Here is a 24,299-nt window from a genome sequence, read left to right as displayed (position 1 = left end):
GCTGTCCAGATGGTGTCCAGCAAACGATGTGGGTTTTGTTAATAATTGGCAAACTTTCTGGGGAAAACCTGGTCTTATTAGGAGAGACGGCATTCACCCCACTTTGGATGGAGCTGCTCTCATTTCTAGGAACCTGGCAAATTTTATTAGTAATTTAAATCCCTGACAACCCAGAGTTGAGACCAGGACAGAGAGTTGCAGTCCTAAACGCCTCTCTGAGCTTCTAGTTCAGTTACCCAGCCATAGTTTTCATAGTTTTATACAAACGGTGTCTGTCCCCCGACCACCTAAATTATTTAAATCTAAAATTAAACAAAGAGGAGTTGTGCATAACAACCTCATAAAAATTAAAACCTCTTCTGTGACAGAAAGACAAAACAGGAGAATTAAATGCGGACTGTTAAATATCAGGTCTCTATCGTCTAAAGCAGTGTTAGTAAACGAATTAATATCAGATAATCATATTGATTTACTCAGTCTCACTGAAACCTGGCTGTGTCAAGATGAATATGTTAGTCTAAATGAGTCCACTCCTCCCAGTCATAATAATACCCACATTCCTCGAGGCAGCGGCCGAGGAGGGGGAGTTGCAGCCATTTTTAACTCTAGTCTGTTAATCAGCCCTAAACCTAAACTAGATTATAATTCATTTGAAAGCCTCGTTCTTAGTGTTTTACATCCGACCTGGAAAACCTCGCAGCCACTTTTATTTGTTATAGTGTACCGTGCTCCTGGCCCGTATTCTGAATTTGTATCTGAATTCTCAGAGTTTTTATCCAGTTTAGTTCTTAAATCAGATAAAGTTATTATTGTAGGCGATTTTAACATTCATGTCGACGTTGATAATGACTCCCTGGCTACCGCGTTTATCTCATTAATAGACTCCATTGGCTTCAGTCAGGGTGTACATGAACCCACTCACTGTTTTAACCATACCCTCGATCTAGTTCTGACGTATGGAATTGAAATTGATAACCTAAAAGTCTTTCCACAGAATCCCTTGCTATCAGATCATTATCTGATTACTTTTGATTTCTTTTTACTCGATTACACGCCACTTAGCAACAGTTACTATACTAGATGTTTATCAGATAGTGCTGTCACAAAATTTAAGGAAAAGATTACTTCGTCGTTAAATTCAATACCAATACCTTCAGTAACAGAGGTTTCCCGTGCTGACTTTAACCTCTCCCAAATTGATCATTTTGTTGATAGCGCCGTAGGCTCGCTGCGAACAACGCTCGACTCTGTAGCTCCTCTTAAAAAGAAGTTAACAAAGCAAAGAAAGTTTGCTCCTTGGTATAACTCTCAAACCCGTAGGTTAAAACAAATATCGCGAAAATTTGAAAGGAATTGGCGATTAACCAAACTGGAAGAATCTCGTTTAATCTGGACAGACAGTCTCAAAACTTATAAGAGGGGCCTCCGCAATGCCAGAGCAAACTATTACTCAGCATTAATAGAAGAAAACAAGAACAACCCCAGGTTTCTTTTCAGCACTGTAGCCAGGCTGACTGAGAGTCAAAGCTCTATTGAGCCTTGTATTCCTTTAGCCCTTAGCAGTAATGATTTTATGAGCTTTTTTAATGACAAAATTCTAACTATTAGAGGCAAAATTCATGACCTCCTGCCCTCGGATGGTAGGCCTACCTATCTAACCTCAAACACAGCTGTAGAATCTAATATATATTTAGATTGCTTCTCCCCAATTTCTCTTCAAGAATTGACCGCAGTGATTTCTTCATCTAAATCATCAACGTGTCTCTTAGACCCCATCCCAACTAGGCTACTTAAGGAGGTCTTTCCTTTAGTTAACACTCATATATTAGATATGTTCAATATATCCCTATTAACAGGCTATGTACCAAAGTCTTTTAAGGTAGCTGTAATTAAACCTCTCCTAAAAAAGCCCACCCTGGATCCAGAGGTGTTAGCCAACTATAGACCAATATCTAATCTTCCCTTTATGTCAAAGATCCTTGAGAAAGTAGTCGCAGACCAGCTGTGTGATTTTCTCCAGGATAATAATTTATTTGAGGAATTTCAGTCAGGATTTAGAGTGCATCATAGCACTGAGACAGCTCTAGTTAAAATTACAAATGACCTTCTGATTGCTTCAGACAAAGGACTCGTCTCTGTTCTTGTTTTATTAGATCTTAGTGCGGCGTTTGACACAATTGACCATCAAATTCTACTGCAGAGACTGGATCACTTAATTGGCCTAAAAGGTTCAGCACTAAGCTGGTTTAAATCTTATTTATCTGATCGTTTTCAATTTGTTGACGTTCGTAATGAATCATCCTTACGTACCAAAGTTTGTTTTGGAGTTCCGCAAGGTTCTGTGCTCGGACCAATCCTATTTACTCTATATATGCTTCCTTTAGGTAACATCATTAGAAATCACTCTATAAACTTCCATTGTTATGCGGATGATACACAGTTGTATTTATCGATGAAGCCAGAAGAAAGTAATCAATTAACTAAACTCCATAACTGCCTTAAAGACATAAAAAATTGGATGAGCACCAATTTCCTGATGTTAAATTCAGACAAAACTGAAGTTATTGTTCTTGGCCCCAAACAACTCAGAGACTCTTTATCTGATGACATAGTTTCTCTAGATGGCATTGCTCTGGCCTCTAGCACTACCGTAAGAAACCTCGGAGTAATATTTGATCAAGATTTGTCTTTTAATTCTCATTTAAAGCAAACCTCACGGACTGCATTTTTTCATCTGCGCAATATTGCGAAAATTAGGCCTATCCTGACCCGAAAAGATGCAGAAAAATTAGTCCACGCTTTTGTTACCTCAAGGCTGGATTACTGTAACTCTCTATTATCAGGTAGCTCTAGTAAGTCCTTAAAAACTCTCCAGCTAATTCAGAATGCAGCAGCACGTGTACTAACAGGAACTAAGAAACGAGATCATATTTCTCCTGTTTTAGCTTCTCTGCACTGGCTCCCTGTAAAATCCAGAATTGAATTTAAAATCCTACTGTTAACTTATAAAGCTCTAAATGGTCAAGCTCCGTCATATCTTAGAGAGCTCATAGTGCCATATTATCCCACCAGAACACTGCGCTCTGAGAACGCAGGGTTACTCGTGGTCCCTAAAGTCTCCAAAAGCAGATCAGGAGCCAGAGCCTTCAGCTATCAGGCTCCTCTCCTGTGGAATCATCTTCCTGTTACGGTCCGGGAGGCAGACACCGTCTCCACATTTAAGACTAGACTTAAGACTTTCCTCTTTGATAAAGCTTATAGTTAGGGCTGGCTCAGGCTTGCCCTGTACCAGCCCCTAGTTAGGCTGACTTAGGCCTAGTCTGCCGGAGGACCCCCTATAATACACCGGGCTCCCTCTCTCTCCCTCTCTCTCTCTCTCTCTCTCTCTCTCTCTCTCTCTCTCTCTCTCTCTCTCTCTCTCTCACTCTCATCCTATTACTGCATCTTGCTAACTCGGCCATTCTGGATGTCACTAACTCGGCTTCTTCTCCGGAGCCTTTGTGCTCCACTGTCTCTCAGAATAACTCATACCGCAGCGGTGCCTGGACAGTGTGACGTGTGTGGTTGTGCTGCTGCCGTGGTCCTGCCAGATGCCTCCTGCTGCTGCTGCCATCATTAGTCATTAGTCATACTTCTACTGTTATTATACACATATGACTATTGTCACACAAGTATACTGTCAGATATTAATATATACTTTCAACATATTGTACCACAGTAGCCAGAACTATAACTATAATATTATTACTTTCATTAATGTTGTTGTAAGCTACTGTCATTACCTGCATCTCTCTCTCTCTCTCTCTCTCTCTCTCTCTCTGTCTCATTGTGTCATATGGATTACTGTTAATTTATTATGCTGATCTGTTCTGTACGACATCTATTGCACGTCTGTCCGTCCTGGAAGAGGGATCCCTCCTCAGTTGCTCTTCCTGAGGTTTCTACCGTTTTTTTTTTCCCCGTTAAAGGGGTTTTTTTTGGGGAGTTTTTCCTTATCCGCTGTGAGGGTCTTAAGGACAGAGGGATGTCGTATGCTGTAAAGCCCTGTGAGGCAAATTGTGATTTGTGATATTGGGCTTTATAAATAAAATTGAATTGAATTGAATTGGCGAATGTCATTCAGGGCGCCCTATTTAAACTGCTCTGGCCTGCCTGCTGTTGCTGCTTCCTCCACCCCAGCTCCTCCTTTTTATGTTGTATCTGACTTATCAATGTCATTTCTGTTTGTCATTAATGCTGCTTTGTTTTGTTCCAGAGGGGTCTTTGCTGCTGATCTCCCTGCCTTGGGGTTTCCTGTAGGCACATGGAAGGGCAGGGAGGTTTGCTCTCTCTGCCTCCGGCTTTCCATGAAGGCACATGGAAGGGCAGGGAGGTGTGCTCTCTCTGGCTAGTGGCTTTCTACACAGGCAAGTGGAAGAGACTTTCTGCACAGGCCTGAGGAAAAGCAGAGGGGCCCCAGAACGGAGCCATACCACCAAATATAAAACTGCAAATGGAAATAAAGTTTTCTTTGTTCTCTTTTTCTTTGTCTTGCCGAGGCATCATGCCATCCACAATCCCCTTCACTTCCCAGTAACAAAGTCAGTTCACATATTGCGGCACTTTTGAAACACTGAAATGATACGTATGAAACGTACAAATATATCTGTGGTGTGCAGAAATGTAGAATGCCATCAAGAGCTTGTTAGCGTCAGGGTGCCAGATGGGTCTTTCCTTCATGATGGAGCTACATAGGGCTGCTCAGCATTAGTGATTTTACTGTTCATGTCCTTGGGGAGATACTTAAAGGTCAAAACCCCTATATGCATGATCCTGACCCATGTCACATACACACATGTACAATATTTACATTCAAACAAATGTACACAGCTCAAGAAACTCAGATGGGAGCAAATTGCAGAGCGATTTCACACATGCATGCATGAACACACACATTACACACAGCTCACATAGCCAGACAAGAATGTGAGGGATGGACACATGTCTGTATTGTCAGTGTGCATGTGGCTCTAGTCTTTTCAACATTAATTCAGACGAGGCATTTGTCGCATTTGAGTACTAGGTGACACGGTATGAATTAAAAGCCTCTTATTTCGAGCTGAGATTGAAAATTGGGTCATCATGCGGCCCCTGGCACTGGGAGCAGAAATGCCCTTGGAGCCGGCTTTAGAGAGGGGTTATGAGCTGTAGAAGGCAGGATATATATGCAGGTTTCAACTGTGTGTATACTTGGCAATGCTGTGAAGCTAGAGCTTATGATCCCTGTGGTGTGAGGGGGGTGGCTGTGAGGAGGAGTCTGCTGCACACAACAACACAGGACACCCACCAAGTTAAAGTGGGAACCAGTGTGAGCCAAACAGGCTTCAGCTAAATGAGCTCCATCCCGTTAGTGAAGGGGATGAAATGATTGTATTGTTTGTGCCATAATAAGATGTTTTAGAGCAAGCGACTTCATTCACAATTGCAGGTTGGTGCACTGTAATCTGGCATTCTGCGTGTGCCTTGTTGTAATTGTTGGCATGCAGGGACTTAACCCCGACAGTCATGCTGAATCACAAGTCTTTAGCCACACAGGCACATCCATTAGACCTGCTTCTATTTTCAAAAACTTTAATTCACAGGCGCTGTCGTCTGCTCTGCCAACAAACAAACTAAATAATAATCTGTCACCTAAAAAAGCTGATAACCAGTAGGTGTCCACAACCAACCTTCCACTCTCTATCGGTGTGGCACTGAGGTGCTGTTGTTATTAAGTTCAAGCCTTCCTGTTTTACTTCTCACTGGACTAGTTAGCAGAGGTGGGACCAAGTCATTGTTCATTGTTTTGCATGTCCCAAGTCAAGACATGCAAGTCCCAAGTCAAGATTGACAAGCCTCAAGTCAAGTTCCAAGTCTCAAACTTTGAGTTGCGATTCTTGTTGTCCCTCTGTTGTTTGCAGATTTGGGACCAAGTCATTGTTTTTCAAGTCTCAAGTCTCTCCAATCAAGTCCCAACTCTTGAATGCACTTGACTGACAGACACTAGTTTCAAAGGAGAAGTCTGACTAGCTTATCCTCTCTCTGTAGTTAGCAGAGTCCCAAATCAAGTCCCAAGTCAAGACATGCAAGTCCCAACTCAAGACTTACAAGTTCCAAGTTCCAGACTTTGAGTTGTGATTCTTATGTCGCTCCGTTGTTAGCAGAGGTGGGACCAAGCCATTGTTCATTGTTTTGCATGTCCCAAGTCAAGACATGCAAGTCCCAAGTCAAGATTGACAAGCCTCAAGTCAAGTTCCAAGTCTCAAACTTTGAGTTGCGATTCTTGTTGTCCCTCTGTTGTTTGCAGATTTGGGACCAAGTCATTGTTTTTCAAGTCTCAAGTCTCTCCAATCAAGTCCCAACTCTTGAATGCACTTGACTGACAGACACTAGTTTCAAAGGAGAAGTCTGACTAGCTTATCCTCTCTCTGTAGTTAGCAGAGTCCCAAATCAAGTCCCAAGTCAAGACATGCAAGTCCCAACTCAAGACTTACAAGTTCCAAGTTCCAGACTTTGAGTTGTGATTCTTATGTCGCTCCGTTGTTAGCAGAGGTGGGACCAAGCCATTGTCTGTGTCTCAAGTCTTTCCACTCAAGTCCAGAATCAAGTCCCAAGTCAAGACATGCAAGTCCCAAGTCATGACAGGCAAGTTCCAAACCAAGTCCCAAGTCAAGATTGACAAGACCCAAGTCAAGTTCCAAGTTCCAAACTTTGAATTGCGATTCTTATTGTGTCCTCTGTTGTTAGTAGAGGTGGGACCTAGTCATTGTTTTGCAAGTCTCACGTCTCTCCACTCAAGACCCAAATCAAGTTCCAAGTCCTAAACCTTGAGTTGCGAGTGTTAAACAAGTCATAACGCACTCTTTCCACTCAAGTCCCAAGTCGAGACTTACAAGTTACAAGTTCCAAACTTTGAGTTGCGATTCTTATGTCGCTCTGTTGTTAGCAGAAGTGGGACCAAGCCATTGTTTTCAATGTCTCAAGTCTTTCCACTCAAGTCCGGAATCAAGTCCCAAGTCAAGACATGCAAGTCCCAAGTCATGACAGGCAAGTTCTAAACTTTGTGTTGCGATTGTTATTGTCCCTCTCTTATTTGCAAAGGTGGGACCAAGTCATTGTTTTGCAAGTCTCAAGTCTCTCCAGTTAGGCCCCGACTCAAGTCCCAAGTCAGGACTGACAAGTCCCATGTCAAGTCCCAAGTCCTAAACCTTGAGTTGTGTGTCTTAAACAAGTCAGAGTGCACTTGTCAATGCATTTGACTGACAGACACCAACTTCAAGGGAGTAGTCTGACTAGCTTATCCTCTCTCTTTGGTTTGCAAGTCAAGATTGACAAGACCCAAGTGAAGTTCCAAGTTCCAAACTTTGAGTTGCGATTCTTATTGTGTCCTCTGTTGTTAGTAGAGGTGGGACCTAGTCATTGTTTTGCAAATCTCAAGTCTCTCCATTCAAGTCCAGAATCAAATCCCAAGTCATGACTGACAAGTCCCAAGTAAAGTCCCAAATCCTAAACCTAGAGTTGCGAGTCTTAAACAAGTCATAACACACTCCTCAATGCACTGACTGATAGACATCAGCTTTCAAAAAAGTCTGAGTGGCTTATTGTCCCTCTGTTGTTTGCAGAGTTGGGACCAAGTCATTGTTTTGTAAGTCTCAAGTCTTTCCACTCAAGTCCCAAATCAAATCACAATTCAAGTCTCAAGTCATAAACTTTGATTTTCAAATCCTTACAACGTCATAATGCGCTCAAAACAAAGAGTAATAATTTATTAAATTCACATAAATCATTAATGTTTTTTAAAATGTGTATTTGTTTGTTAAAATAAGTGTAGTTGAACTAAATCATAAAAAGGAAAGCTGACATGCAGTTTCACAGCATATAGCATTGTTTACCAGCACTACAACAGAAATAAATAATACATTTTATGTGTTTCTGTCATGTCTTGTTGTATTAAACTCATCTCATGTTACAAACATATCTTTCTTTCTCTTTCTCTTTCTCTTCCGACATTCCCACACTGGTCACTGGTATTAAAGTCCATGTTGAGATGCAAGTCTTTTTTGATTTTGTCAAGTCTAAAGTCCTCAAATTTGTGACTTGAGTCTGACTCAAGTCCAAGTCATGCACCCCTCTGGTAGTCTGTGACACTCGAGATGGATGCATGTCCTGGAGTATCTATGTCTGGAGTCATTGTGCTAATCTACACTCTCCATTCATGACAAGTGGCTGATGGATCACTGGAGTCGGGGTGCTGTTGACAGAGAGGGGATAAGGGGGTGGGGGTGTGGTGGCTCAGTGGTAGGTGGGGGAGTGAATGATGCTGGGGCCCCAGCGCTGGATAAATATTGACCATGTGAGAGCTGTTGAGCATTCAGGGCCCAACATTTCTTGCAGAGACTCCTCACTGACAAAACAGATCCATTAGACTGCAATGAAATGAATCTATACGATAACAGAGGTTCACTATGTGTCATTAGTGTGTTATGTATAAATGCATGTATGTGGACCGCCTTTTGTGGTGGCTGATGAATGCCGTTGTCACGTTACATACTTACAAAAAGTTACATACCTAACATGAAGTTATGTATGGTAGGTTTAGGCAGGTAAATTCATACAGGCTGGGTTTAGGATAGAAATATGGTTGAGCACATGGATGGATTATTGAACAAGCCCTGCACCTCATGGTCACCTGTTGTTGCCTTTCACAATGCCTTACAGTAACTTCTGTGTATTTATGTTTGTACAGTACGTATGCCAGAGGACACAAAATAACCACAAAGAGACACAGACAAATAACAGGTGGACATGAAATGACTACAAAGACACACAAAACAACAAAAAAAGACAGATAATTACCTGAGAAATACATAAAAAAACACAAGTAGAAACAAAATGACCACAAATGGACACAAAACAACAAAAAAGACACAAAATTACATTAAAGAGACAGAAAAAAACACAGACACAAAATGACTAAGAAACACACAAACATCTCCTTAAAGAAACACAAAAAACAAACCTAGACACAAAATGACCACAAAGAGACACACAATGACAAAAAAGACACAAAAACCCACAGGTAGACACGAAATGACCACAAAGAGGCAGAAAACTACAAAAAAGACACAAAAAAACTCTCTAAGAGACACATACATACAAATACACTCACAAGAAGACACAAAACAACAAAAAAGACACAAAATTACTTCAAAGAGATAAAACAACGCACAAGTAGACACAAAATGACTACAAAGAGACACAAAACAACAAAAAAGACACAAAATTACTTCAAAGAGATAAAAAAACGCACAAGTAGACACAAAATGACAAACAAAAGACACAAAATGACTACAAAGAGACATAAAATGACTACAAAGACACAAAATGACCACAAATAGATAAAAAAAACGCACAAGTAGACACAAAATGACTACAAAGACACAAAATGACCACAAATAGATAAAAAAAACGCACAAGTAGACACAAAATGACTACAAAGAGACACAAAATGACCACAAATAGATAAAAAAAACGCACAAGTAGACACAAAATGACTACAAAGAGACACAAAATGACCACAAAGACACACAATTACAAAGAGATAAGAAAACGCACAAGTAGACACAAAATGACTACAAAGAGACACAAAATGACAAACAAAAGACACAAAATGACAAAATACACAAAAATAACCGTAAAGAGACAGAAATAACCTGCAAGTAGACACAAAATGACAAGAAAGAGACAAAATTACCTTTAAGAAACACATACATACAAATAAAACTCACAAGTAGACACAAAATGACAAACAAAAGACACAAAATGACACAAAGAGACACAAAATGACAAAAAGACACACAATTACAAAGAGATAAAAAAAACGCACAAGTAGACACAAAATGACTACAAGTAGACACAAAATGACAAAAAAGACACAAAAATAACCATAAAGAGACAGAAATAACCTGCAAGTAGACACAAAATGAAAAGAAAGAGACAAAATTACCTTTAAGAAACACATACATACAAATAAAACTCACAAGGAGACACAAAAGAACCACCAAGAGACACAAAATGACACAAAGAGACACAAAATGACAAAAAGACACACAATTACAAAGAGATAAAAAAACGCACAAGTAGACACAAAATGACTACAAGTAGACACAAAATGACAAACAAAAGACACAAAATGACCACAAAGAGACACAAAATGAACACAAAGAGACTCAAGATGACAAAAAAGACACAAAAATAACCTTAGAGAGACAGAAATAACCTGCAAGTAGACACAAAATGACAAGAAAGAGACAACATTACCTTTAAGAAACACATACATACAAATAAAACTCACAAGAAGACATAAAATGACCTTTAAGAGACACAAAAAAACACAACTAGACACAAAATGACCGCAAAAAGACAAAGAACGACAAAAAGGACACACAATTTCAAAGAGATAAAAAAACACAAGTAGACACAAAATGACCACAAGTTGACACAAAATTACTCCAAAGAGACACAAAAAATACAATTAAACACAAAATGACCATATAGAGACACAAACCAACAAAAAGACAGACAATTACTTCAAATAGACACAAAAAAACCCAAAGTAGACAAAATTACCACAAAGACAAAAAAACCAAACATAGACACAGAATGACCACAAAGAGACACAAAACGACACAAAATGACTACAGAGAGAGACACAAAAAAAACCCCACAAGTTGACACAATGTGAGCACAAAAAGATGCGTCACAACTATGAAGAAACGCAAAACTGCCACAATGTCTTTGAGTCTTGCTCCTGTGTCAGAGAGGTGGAGGGGCCCTTTGTATATCTGTGCCCAGGGGCCCCATTGTCTCATACTCTGCCCATGTATGTATATACACATGTCCACACTCATAGGTGTGTAAGTGTATCACATATTGTGGACCACCTCTCTGTAGTGACTGATGAGTCTGACTCTGGGCTGACTCAGGTTATCCTACAGCACCTGCAGACGGTGGGTAAGTTATGCCTCCACACACACACACACACACACGGACACACACTATCTGCAAAGCTCCGCCAGGATCTGTGGAATCTTAAACGTCTGCATCTATAGGCTTTCTGTCCGTCTTCCTGACGTCAGAGGTGCGCACGGCTTGTCCGCTCCCTAATTGGCCGGCACCGCTCCGCCCTGCCACTAGGTAACTTGTTAGGAGTTTCGGGCGGAGTCGAGGACGAACGGTTTATATATTGGGGTGCCTTCCAGCGGACCGAGCTGGGTTCCTCTGCTACGGGTCGGGGCTTGGTCATAGCACGGAGGCAGTCTGCAGACTGAAGGGAGCGCTTTAACAGGGACTAAATCACAATGCCTGCTGCTAAAGATGATGGCGGATGGAAGAAGTTTCTGTGGGATTCGGAGAAAGGAGAGCTGCTCGGTCGCACCGGAGGCAGCTGGTGTGAGTATGCTGACCGCACGGGTGGGCGCGCGCTTCTGCAAGCCGAGAGCGCGCGCCGGTTGCCTCGTGTTTCATGCCACCTGTTTGATTTGACTTTGCTGCATTCAGCAACAAAACGGAAACATTACTAGTAATTGCGTCACTGTGCCATTCATCTCTAAGTTTGCTCCATTCCCACGCGCCTGCTTTTTATCTGACGTCACATGCGCATCCATGCAATTGATTTATTATGGTTATTAAAAAGCGTAAAGACGGATAAAAGCAGGTAGGTGCATGCGTGCTTCTGCTGGATCTTATGCATTCAGGGAGCGTAGACGCTGCGGTGCAGACAGTGAACGCCTGCAACCGATTGGACCTCAGTGGTGCCCACACTGGCTGTTTGTTGTTGGGGAACTTGTCATATAGCAGTTTTGGGAACGAGCCGCCAAAGGGTTAAAAATGCATCACAGTCCAAGGTGAGTCAAGGTGACAGGGGCCCTGTTCGGAAACGGACAGGAGCCCATCGATCCGTGTCGGGTTCCTGTGATCAGGTGTCACTGTAATCTACCAAACAATACAACTGATTAACTTGCTCGACCTTTCTTCTCCTGTTTCCCCGGCAGCGCCAGTGCGCATGTCCTTGTTGCTCCTCTCAATGTCACACAGCTCCTCAGTCTCAGTCTAGACACTAACACCTGGGTATAAAGAATGTGTGTGCACTGTGCAGTGACATGATGTGTGCTCAGCTTCACATCAGAGCTGCAGCTCAGGGAGGCTGGTGTTTGAGCGGCGCCGCTCATGTTTGTCCTTCTGAGGTCATCTGAAAAATGCTGATGCATTTGGGAAGTGTGCCATGCGCAGTGCCGTGATGAAGCGTGTCATAAAAGGCTGACATGAGACCACGTTAAGAACAATATCACGTAAACTGTCTTGACTCCGTGTCTCAGATATGGTGCTGTAAATATGAAGGAATGTCCGGGTCAGAATCCCCAGAGGACTCAAGCTTTGATGCATGTCCAAGTTATGTGTCATATTAATTGGTTCCCGCTGTCGTGACCTTTTGACATTGCCTCATGCAGCAAAAGGATCCCAATGTATAGCCCGCTTTACAGCATCTTCATGCTAAAAACTGATTCCACTGAGCAGCCAACCAGCAGTGCTTTGGGTAATTTCTACCTTCAACTGTAAGAACAGGCTTCACAGTTGAATTCCTGTAAATCGGACAATGGCCGCCACTGTTGGGACTGTTTTATTATGAATGCTGGCTTTGTGGCTCCCTACATCCGTGGTGGAGACACAGGCTCTGTTAACATGTTGGTGTCTGACGGGCAGCCTCGGGGCTCCAGCAGCTTGACGATAGATTACTTCATGCTGGAGAGACCAAAAGAAGAGTCCAATTAAGCTCCGAACGATTGATTTTTTAAAAGTGATTACTCTCTAAAAAGTTAGTTCTCAGCCTAACTTTTAATCTCTGCCAAGTTACAAGGGTGCTTCAAGTGAATAACTTGGACTTCAGGTCTTGTACGAATACTGGATTGGTTGTACGTCTGGTTCCTTTGTTGTTTTACCTTTGCTTTTGAGTTCTGTTCTGTATGTTCTTTTAACCTTCCTCCTTTACCTCAAAGGTGCGGCATGTCCGCAGCAAGTTGCTGCCACCAGCAGGTTTCACACTGGGGATTGTGTGTTCCCTCTGATGTTAGCTTCTTGCTCATTGGCCAAAAAGCCCAAATGAGTTATTTATGGTCTATGATTTTATGGTTTCAAGAGAACATAAAACCATCTGCTGCTTTGTCTCCCATGGAGCCGTGCATCCGGGTGTCCTCCCTCACCAGTCGTCGTCACGCAGAGACAGCTTTGAAGCTGCTTTCCCTGCCGTGCGGCGACCAACCTGCCTCCAAGAGCCCTCCCCTAAATAGCAAAGTGTTTTTAAGAGCAACATTTGGTCTAACAGGCAGGTGCTTTGGTGAACGTCGCCTTCGGAAGTGCGAGCTGTCATGTAGCTAGACAACACTGAAATTACCCAAGGTTTCTACATATTTGGATGTCCCCTTGGTTGTTCTTATAAGTTGCTTGTTGTATTCACACACCAGCATTATCAGCTCCTTTATCTTGTCGTCTTTCTGCCCTCCCCCTCCGTTCGGTCCGCCAAAGCAGGCAGTTAACTCCTTTAGTTCAGCAGGGGAGGGCAAAGTCTGTGCACGTTCATTGAAATGACTGGAGATGGGGAGTTCTTTCCATACTCTCAAATAATGACTTCCTACTTGTCTTGTGTTTGATGTCACAATAAACTGAATATCTTTGGGTTCTGGACGACAAAACAAGACTTTTAAAATTGACCAAGTGATTGATTGATTAATTAATCGAGAAACCAAGAGACAGATTAAAAATATTGTTGGTTGCAGCCCTAGTAGGTGGTCAGTAGTGTATTACATGTGTAGAAATCCAAGGTGGTAAATATCTTTTTATCACATTTGCAATTGTGTAACTGTTGTTATCAGCTGTTGTGTTGTTGCTCAATGGTAATGTAAGTCTCATAAGGTCTACCAGAATGAATACCTTAGTCTGGGACCCTTTTTATTTTGACACTCTGAACCGTGAGAGCAAGTGATTCTTGTAGTATCTAGAATTTTCCAAGATGATAGCATTAGGACTTATCGTCCTTCTAGTGAAATGGTATCATAAGGTATGGTTATACCGTGGTATTGTTTCTGACACACTTTTTCTTTCTCCCCTACGCAGTCAAAATCCTATTGTTCTACGTCATTTTCTACGGCTGCCTGGCTGGAATCTTCATCGGCACTATCCAAGCCTTGCTGCTCACCCTGAGCAACTACAAGCCCACCTGGCAGGACAGAGTCGCACCCCCTGGTAAGAAGAGGCGCCCACTTCCTGTCTTGTTAAGATGTTTGCATGCAGATCTGCCACTGACTCTGTGGACACAGTTCTTCAAATTTGGCACAAACATCCACTTGGTATCAAGGGCGTGCTAAGTAGATTTTGGTGGTCACATGTCAAAGGTCAAGGTCACTGTGGCCTTGTCTGCCACATTCTTGTGTATGCGATATCTCAAGAACACCTTGAGGGAACTTCCTCAAATTTGGCACAAACATCCACTTGGTATCAAGGGCGTGCTAAGTAGATTTTGGTGGTCACATGTCAAAGGTCAAGGTCACTGTGGCCTTGTCTGCCACATTCTTGTGTATGCGATATCTCAAGAACACCTTGAAGGAACTTCCTCAAATTTGGCACAAACATCCACTAAAGAATGAATTGAATGGTATTTGATGGTCGAAGGTCAAACTTTGAGGTCACGTGACCTAAGAAAAAACAACATTTTTGGCCGTAACTCAAGAATTCATATGCTAATTATGACAAAATTTCACACAAATAATGATTTAGTGATGAAGTGATATTTTTAACTTCACTGTGACATCATAATGTTCTGCAGAAACACTCTTCTGGCCACTATACGTCATAACTCAGGAACAGAGGCAGAAATATTTGATACTGATTGGTGACTTGAATCTTGGGTGTCCACGTTGAAGCTGTGCTGATTGAAGACATGTGTGAGGCCTCTGTTTTCACAGACCTGGATGTAAACTGTTACCCGACCTGACTGGTTTGCGGGGGGAGGGGGCACACAACCCTGAAGCAGTAAATCAAGTTGTTTCAGATGAGCTATGACCTCTGGTGTTTACTCAGTGAATCAGAGGTTGCCTTCTCGGTGACATAACAAGATTGTTTCTCATGACATTGTCAGGATGAATGCGTGCACTAAGTTCCAGACAAAGTTAGATGTGAGATATCCTTCCTGTCTTTGGAGTTTAATTGGATATTTGAAATGATACAAATTCACCATCTCATTGTCTCAACACAGACACTAATCAGATCAGAGTTTACATTCCACATGAACAGGGTTCTCCACATCAGATATTAACTGCAGGCATAGAAGTGTTACTCTTGGTGACATTTTTCCCAATAAGAGTCAACACATATGTTCAAAGTGTTGCTACATATGTTCATCCTTGCCTCAGGTAACATGGCTGCATATTGTTTTGGAAATGAGCTCATCATATATCTTCACATCGTGGTCCCAGTGCATCGCCTGTACTGATGGCAGCCTCCCCTGTGCACACACCACAGCCTGGTTTCCATGGCAGGGGAGGGCCAGTGGGGATTTACCAGGCTGAACTGAGCATGTGCCAAACACAGTCGACTGTCTGAGTGGACGGGTGGAGGGCTGGTGGAAGGGGGCGGCTGTATGACTGCTGTTTGAGTTAGTGTCAGACTTCCACGTTAAGCAGGATGCATGATTTGTTCATTTGAGGTCATTCAAGTAAATCTGTCAATGACCTGATCTCTGGTCAGCTGATTAGACCAGTCTGTGATTTGCGTTTTTTACTCAGTCACATGAGATCTCATGGTGTCATCTGAGTCCAGTACAGCGACACTGCCGGTTTAGACTGTATTCAGCCTTTTCAGCTTATATTAGCACAAGAAGTGGAAGCGGGGGAACAGTATCTGTATCCTGAATGCACAGACATGACATTAATATTGATGATCTCATCTGAATCTGCAGAAGTTGGCAAAAATCTGTATTTCCCACACAGTCAGTGTTCCTGAATGTCACAGTAACTCTGATGTCATCTCATCTAAATTCTAGTGTGCAATTTTCAGACCTTTTTATGACTCTGCGCCGACCAAAGCCTTGGCTGGAGGCGTCATGTTTTTGGGTCGACTGTCCACCTGTCTGTCAGTTTCACTCTGGTGAACGCCATATCTAGGATTTTTTTCAAATTTGGCACAAACTTCTACTTAGACTCAAGACTAAACTAATGAGAACGAGAAAGTTGATGGTCAAGGGTCAAGGGCACTGTCACTCCGTCCATCGCATTCTTGTGAACAGGCTTTTCCAGAACACCTTGGGGGAGTTTCTTAAAATCTGGCACAAACATCCACTTGGACTCAGTGATGAACTGATTACAATTTGGTGGTCAAAGGTCAAGGTTACTTTAGTCTTGTGTCCGTCTCATTCTCGTGAACGCCATACCTCAAGAAGGCCCAGAAGGAATTTCCTTGAATTTGCCACAAACATCCACTTGGACTCAGTGATTAACTGATTATAATTTGGTGGTCAAAGGTCAAGGTTACTGTTGTCTTGTGTCCGTCTCATTCTTGTGAAAGTGAAATCTCAAGAAGGCCCAGAAGGAATTTCCTCTAATTTGGCACAAATGTCCACTTGGGCTCAAGAATGAAGTGATTAGAATTAAGGGGTCGAAGGTCAAAAGTTAAAGGTCACTGTGACCTATGACATGGATGTAAACTGTAAGTGCAGCTTGACTGGTTCATGGAGGCATACAGCCGATGATGGTCAAAGGCACAAATAACCGAGAACTGTTACGATTACATGTAAAATAAGAGTTTGGTGTCCCCGCAGGCCTTACACACACCCCACGATCAGACAAAGCTGAAGTCAGCTTCAACCTCAATGACGTGGAGACCTACCTGCCTTACACCAAGGCCTTGAAGGACTTCCTGGCCAAGTACGATGACGAATTCCAGAGGGATCAGATGAAGTACGAGGACTGTGGAGGTAGGATAAACTCAGACACCCCATAGAGAATAGCGTAGACAGAATGTACCAGTGACTACATTTCCATGCACACTATTATTCCGCATATGAAAATACGTTAAATTTGATGCGGGCCTGTAAATTACAAAATCCAGCTGGATATTCCGAATTTGGCCTTTTTCCGAATGAAGCATTTTCTGATGAAGATATGTAGGATATGCCGATATCGTTCAGGTTTTAGGAGTATTCTTTGGACATGTATACAGAACTTTTTAAATACCTCTTAAGAGAGGTTTCCAGATTCAACAGGCTTGACTTTCAGATGAGTCCTCGCCCAAGTTAACCTTTCACTTCATCCCCCACTCCAGATGAGCCTGCAGAGTACAAGAACAGGGGCGACTTGGAGAGCGATGTAGGCATCAGGAAGGCCTGCCGTTTCTCCAGGACCCTGCTGGGACCCTGCTCCGGCATCGAGGACCGAGACTTTGGCTTCAAGGAGGGCAAACCCTGCCTGATTGTAAAGCTCAACAGGATTGTCAACTACCGTCCGAAGGTAATTTTATATGAGACTAGACTCTGACTGTATGTCATTGATAATGCCAGCGACTAATTTTAGTGTTAGCTCACCCAAGGAGAGTTACTTACTCTCACAGTGTAATCTGATGCCCAAGCCTCCCTCCAGCTCCACCTGGAATTTATCTGCCATCTCTGGATACATTATCTGATCTCAGACCTCTGCTCGCATTGGTGATCAGATATCAATATGTAAACTTGGTAGGCTAAGAGGGCGGACTTGTCATATAGTGTGTCGCAGGCCTTAGGGAAGTGATGCAGAATACCCTCAAGGCTAAGGTCACCTGGGCTCAAGGATGAACTGATTAGAATTTGGTGGTCAAAGGTCAAAGTCACTGTGAGCTTGCATCCATCTCATTGTAGTAAACGCAAAATCTCATGGAGGCCTTGAACTCTCAGATTTGGCACAAACGTCCATGCGGGCTCAACGATGAACTAACTAGATTTTGGTGTTGAAGTTTAAAGGTCAAGGTTACTCTGAGCTGGTCCATATCATTGTCATGGACATAACAGCTCAAGAAAACTTCAAAGGAATTTCTTCAAATTTGGCACAAATGTCCCTGTCCTGATTAGAATTTGATGGTCAAAGGTCACTTTGATGTTCTCGTGATTGTGATATTTCAAGGACGCCTTGAGGGAATTTTCTCAAATTTGGCATTGATGTCCACCTGGGCTCAAGGATGAACTGATTTAGAATTTGGTGGTCAAAGGTCAAAGTCACTGTGACCTTGCATCCATTTCATTCTAGTTAAAGCAAAATCTCATGCAGGCCTTGAACTCTCAGATTTGGCACAAACGTCCACGTGGGCTCAACGATGAACTGACCAGATTTTGGTGGTTGAAGTTTCAAGGTCAAGGTTACTCTGAACTGGTCCATATCATTGTCATGAACATAACATCTCAAGAACACCTCAAAGGAATTTCTTCAAATTTGGCACAGATGTCCCTGTCCTGATTAGAAATTGATGGTCAAAGGTCACTTTGACTTGGCGTCAGGCTCGTTCTCGTCATTGCGATATTTCAAGAAGGCCTTGAGGGAATTTTGTCAAATTTGGCACATATGTCCACCTGGATTCAAGAATTAACTGATGATGGTCAAAGGTTAAGGTCACCTTGACCTCACAAAATGTTTGTGGCCATAACTCAAGGATAGGATAATGTGGAAATGCGTGAGCAGTAGACATGCTTTAGAATTTGTAGCTACTTGGCAGCAACATCCGTACTGGAAGCATTGGTGACTGTCATGGCTACATATCAGTCTGGACAGACATGGATGTGAACTGCAACTTGACTATCGCTATTTGAATATTGCATTCTGTTACGTTGCAGTCTCAGTTTATATGTGTCTAACTGCTCAGCCCTAGTCTCTTGAGATTTCTACTGAAGCATTTGGGTCCAGTCCACCTCCTAACTTATCCTTTTTTGTTCAGCCTCCTACCTCCAATGAAAGCATCCCTGAAGAGGCTCAACCCAAGGTGCAGCCCAACATCATCCCTCTCTACTGCACCAACAAGGTACACACTTTTTATTCCTTCAGTTTAGACCTCAGTAAAAGTGTATGTGATTTCAAAAAATGAATTCTGCACATAACCCATACATTTGTCTTTTTTGTCCTTCCAGAAAGAGGAGGATGCCGGTAAAATCGGGGAGATTAAGTACCACGGTATCGCCGGTGGCTTCCCCCTGCAGTATTATCCCTACTACGGCAAGCTGCTGCACCCTCAGTACTTGCAGCCGCTGGTGGCTCTGCAGTTCACCAACCTGACCCTGAACACTGAACTGCGCATCGAGTGCAAAGTGTACGGAGACAACATCAACTATAGCGACAAGGACCGCTACCAGGGACGCTTTGACATTAAGATCCAGGTTAACAGTTTATGACCGCCATCAGGACCGTAGCACTTTCCCTGGCCGCCCCTCCCACCTCTGCCCCCTCTGTCCTTAACTAAACACAAATCTAATGTAGGAGATTCTAAGTGAGGGGAGGGGGGGGTAAGCTGTAGCGGTTAAGTCAATCACAAATAGTCTTGAATGAATAAATGAAAGAAAATCCATGATAGGGGACCGATGTGTAATCTCGTCTGCTTTCATCACTAGCTTCTACACTTCTGTCTAGCGTTAGAATGTAATTTAGAGGAAAAGTAGCAGTAGGCCTAATAAAAATATTTATTCCGCCGGAGATTAGACTTTTCCACGAGCCATGGGACATCGTTCACTGACGACTGTAAAGTTAAATTCCATCTCTGACGTGTAGCAAGCCGTGTTTGTCCCCTCTGCATATCGCTGCCTCGTGTGGTTTCAGTAGATATTTTTGGAGTGTGCCGTAGTCGCAAAATCTGGTCCACGCTGTTCCTCATTTTCCTCTGTGAGCAAGCTTTAGCTGTCCTAGGCATGTGTGTGTCAGACATGAACGCACACTTCCGGTTACTTAATGATTGAAATGGTTTGACATGACGCCCTCTTCTGATCTGTGTAAGGAAAAGGCTGCACTCCAGGGAACTTCTTTCCTCTTTTTATTCGTCTTTTACATCTGATCACGGGAGACTCTTTATTACTTTGCCTTTTTTTTTCTTCTTTTATTGCTTTGTTAAATCACGTAAATGTGTGAAGGGGTTTTATTACTTTGGTTTCATGCCTTTTACTCTTGATTTTGCCTTGAATGTAGAGTTGTGTGTCCAGCCTGTTAGACACTTAAGCCTGCTATACGGGCGACGGTGCTAACTCAAGTTTTTAAAGATTTTTTTTTGTTTTGCCGGAACTCTCTGAATGTTTTTAGCCATTTAAACATGGTGGAAGAATTTTATATTTATGCAGTTGTACATTTTGTTTCTTTGCAGAATATTGTAATGTATAAATGCAATACCAAAGTGACGAGTTGATATGAGAGTCTTAACAGAAACAATGCAGTACTCGTTTTTAGGATCTCATCATGTTAAGTGCTAAAGTCAATGTCTCGCCTTGCAACCTCAGTGGTTAACTCTTGATTCGTGTTTTGGCCATGAATGTAGTTAGAATGAACAGGTAACAAGCAGTTTAGTTCCACAATGACTTGATTTCATGCATTTAAAAAAAAACAAACTTGAGTTCTTCCAGAGCTCAGAGGCTTTAGACGATCAATGATGTTGGCTTTGATATTCCATAGGATCTCATGTTGATGTGAAATACTCAACTTGAACTTTAACATCAGTCAACTTTCCATCCAGCTTTGTCATTTAATCAAAGGTAGAAACAAATAAAATCATAATGGACCTTTCTCCTGTGTTTTCTTTTTCCTGTGTTATATTGTGACGTTCGCAGATCGACTTCCTGAACCACAGAATCCGATCATAATGTGTTTGTCCAGGGCTTTTTCCCAGCATACACTGGGTGATTTAAAACCAGTTACTATGACTTTTTTTTCATGATTTTGGACGACATGCTATACTATGACTTTTTTCATGGTTTTGGACGACATACTATACTATGACTTTTTTCATGGTTTTGGATGACATACTATACTATGACTTTTTTCATGGTTTTGGACGACATGCTATACTGTGACGTTTTTTCATGATTTTGGACGACATGCTATACTGTGACGTTTTTTCATGATTTTGGACCACATGCTATACTGTGACGTTTTTTCATGGTTTTGGACGACATGCTATACTGTGACGTTTTTTCATAATTTTGGACGACATGCTATACTATGACTTTTTTTATGATTTTGGACGACATACTATACTATGATTTTTTTTTCATGATTTTGGACGACATGCTATACTGTGATGTTTTTTCCATGGTTTTGGACCACATACTATACTATGACTTTTTTTCATAATTTTGGATGACATGCTATACTATGACTTTTTTTTATGATTTTGGACGACATACTATACTATGACTTTTTTTCATAATTTTGGATGACATGCTATACTATGACTTTTTTTTCATAATTTTGGACGACATACTATACTATGAATTTTTTTTATGATTTTGGATGACATACTATACTATGACTTTTTGGGCGACATACCATACTATGACTTTTTTTATGATTTTGGACAACATACTATACTATGACTTTTTTTTATGATTTTGGACGACATACTATACTATGACTTTTTTTTATGATTTTGGATGACATACTATACTATGACTTTTTTTTATGATTTTGGACGACATACTATACTATGACTTTTTTTATGATTTTGGATGACATACTATACTATGACTTTTTTTTATGATTTTGGATGACATACTATACTATGACTTTTTGGGCGACATACCATACTATGACTTTTTTTATGATTTTGGACAACATACTATACTATGACTTTTTTTTATGATTTTGGACGACATACTATACTATGACTTTTTTTTATGATTTTGGACAACATACTATACTATGACTTTTTTTATGATTTTGGACAACATACTATACTATGACTTTTTTTTATGATTTTGGATGACATACTATACTATGACTTTTTTTTATGATTTTGGATGACATACTATACTATGACTTTTTTTTATGATTTTGGATGACATACTATACTATGACTTTTTTTATGATTTTGGATGACATACTATACTATGACTTTTTTTCATGGTTTTACGGGGGCTAAACAAGTCCCTGCCTTGGAGTAGGTACTCAGAATGGCCCCAAAAGACTCCTGGCGCCCCGGTAAATGGTCGCGCAACGATTACGTCACATCCAGAGCCCGTAACTTTACAGGAACCTTCCTCATACTCCGCTCTCTCAGTGGAGACACGGCGGTTGAGAAGGCCGAGCGAGAGGATGTTCCTGTAGTAGTTCCTGCCCCCAAATAGTACCAGGAACTTCTTCAGTGGAAAACAGGCCTTATGACTTTTTTCATGATTTTGGACTTTGATAGAAGCTCAAATATCTTCAATGTCCAGTCACAAACTGCCTGATGGAGTCAGTGCTCCAAAGAGAAATCAGAAATTACATCATCATCAGAGTCAGTGGAGCTCCATGTGCAGCTCCTTCATCTCAGTAATACTATGTTCTCTAAGCAGCCCTGCACAAACCCAGTGACAAGTGGAGAATGATATGAATATACTATTTCGGAACAATGTCCTTTTCTCTGTCTGTGTGATAGACTTTACCCCTTCTCCCTCTTCCTGTCTGACCTCAGAGATGAATGAATGAATGAATTGTTGCTGGCTGAGGGGGAGCAGCGTGACTGCACGATCTCTGTTACCCTTCAGTCATTGAGTTCTCAGTGTTCAGATTGGAGGAGGCTGCTGGAGCAGTCGCAGACACATGGTTCTGTAATTACAAGAGGTCACTGCTGCTGTGAAGTAGCTAACAGAGGGATGTTGTTTCAGACACCAGCAGAGAGCAGGTATTAAGTCACCAGGAGCCGTGGGGGCCAATGAGGCCGGACATTCAGCTGCTGCTTAAAGGGACAGTCCACCCCAAAATACATTTGAAGAACTCAACAGCAATGTCTCTTTCCAGAAATCATGACCCGGTTACTCAAGATAATCCACAGACCTTGTTGTGAGCACTTTCATGTTGGAACTATTTTCTCTCGACCAAACTACACCGGCCAACCGTATCACTGCGCGCAAGTGACCTTGACTTTATATGTGAACCCATCACATGCTACCCTTCACTTTTATGCCTCTGTGCAGGCGACAACCACAGTCGAAGGCATTATGCTTCCGTGGTGTTCATACAATCTCGTGAACGTGATATCTCAAGAACACCTTGAGGGCACTTCTTGAAATTTGGCACAAACGTCCACTTGGACTCAGTGATGAACTGATTAAATATTGCTGGTCAAAGGCTAAATGTCACTGTGACCTTGCGTCTGTCTTATTCTTGTGACTACAATATCTCAAAACAGCCTTAAGGGAACTTCCTCAAATTTGGCACAAACATCTAAATTTTGGTGGTCAAAAGCTAAATGTCACTGTGACCTTTTGTCTGTCACATTCTTGAGTGCAATATCTCAAGACAGCCTTGAGGGAACTCCCTCAAATTTGGCACAAACATCCACTTGGACTTGATTATTAGATTAGAATTGAATTAAATTCAAATTTGGTGGGCAAAGATTAAAGGTCAAGGTCACTGTGACCTAAAAAACATGTTTTTGATGTAACTACAACAAAATTTCACACAAACACAGAATAAAATGATGAAAAGATACGTTTCATATCCAAATGTTCAAAGGCTAAATTTACTGTGACAACATAGTGGTCTGCAAAAACCCTTCTCTGGCTATTTGTCAATGTCACATTGCAGGAAAAGAAGTAGACTTTTGGTCAGATACTGAATTTGTGACTCTAATTTTGGGTGTCCATGTTATCTCGCTCTGATGGGAGCAAAGGATACACAGCTTATATATATATACAGTACAGGCCAAAAGTTTGGACACACCTTCTCATTCAATGCGTTTTCTTTATTTTCATGACTATTTACATTGTAGATTCTCACTGAAGGCATCAAAACTATGAATGAACACATGTGGAGTTATGTACTTAACAAAAAAAGGTGAAATAACTGAAAACATGTTTTATATTCTACTTTCTTCAAATAGCCTTTGCACACTGCTTTGCTTCAAGAGGTAGTCACCTGAAATGGTTTTCCAACAGTCTTGAAGGAGTTCCCAGAGGTGTTTAGCACTTGTTGGCCCCTTTGCCTTCACTCTGCGGTCCAGCTCACCCCAAACCATCTCGATTGGGTTCAGGTCCG

General features: G+C 41.7%; 1 protein-coding gene across 1 annotated transcript; it reads left to right on the top strand.

Moving 5' to 3' along the window:
• The first annotated feature begins 11,269 nt into the window (after nucleotides 1–11,269).
• atp1b1b (ATPase Na+/K+ transporting subunit beta 1b) lies at nucleotides 11,270–20,846 on the top strand. Its single transcript, XM_033616112.2, has 6 exons — nucleotides 11,270–11,469; nucleotides 14,188–14,316; nucleotides 16,886–17,041; nucleotides 17,389–17,573; nucleotides 19,024–19,107; nucleotides 19,214–20,846. Exons 1-6 carry the CDS (start codon nucleotides 11,379–11,381, stop codon nucleotides 19,472–19,474), a joined length of 906 nt encoding a protein of 301 aa, XP_033472003.1. The 5' UTR covers nucleotides 11,270–11,378; the 3' UTR covers nucleotides 19,475–20,846.
• Nucleotides 20,847–24,299: the final 3,453 nt, after the last annotated feature.

This window comes from Epinephelus lanceolatus, chromosome 24, assembly GCF_041903045.1.
Source record: "Epinephelus lanceolatus isolate andai-2023 chromosome 24, ASM4190304v1, whole genome shotgun sequence".
Classification (NCBI taxonomy): domain Eukaryota; kingdom Metazoa; phylum Chordata; class Actinopteri; order Perciformes; family Serranidae; genus Epinephelus; species Epinephelus lanceolatus.
The sequence above is the reverse complement of the archived record's forward strand: the minus strand, read 5'-3'. Positions and strand labels throughout refer to the sequence as shown.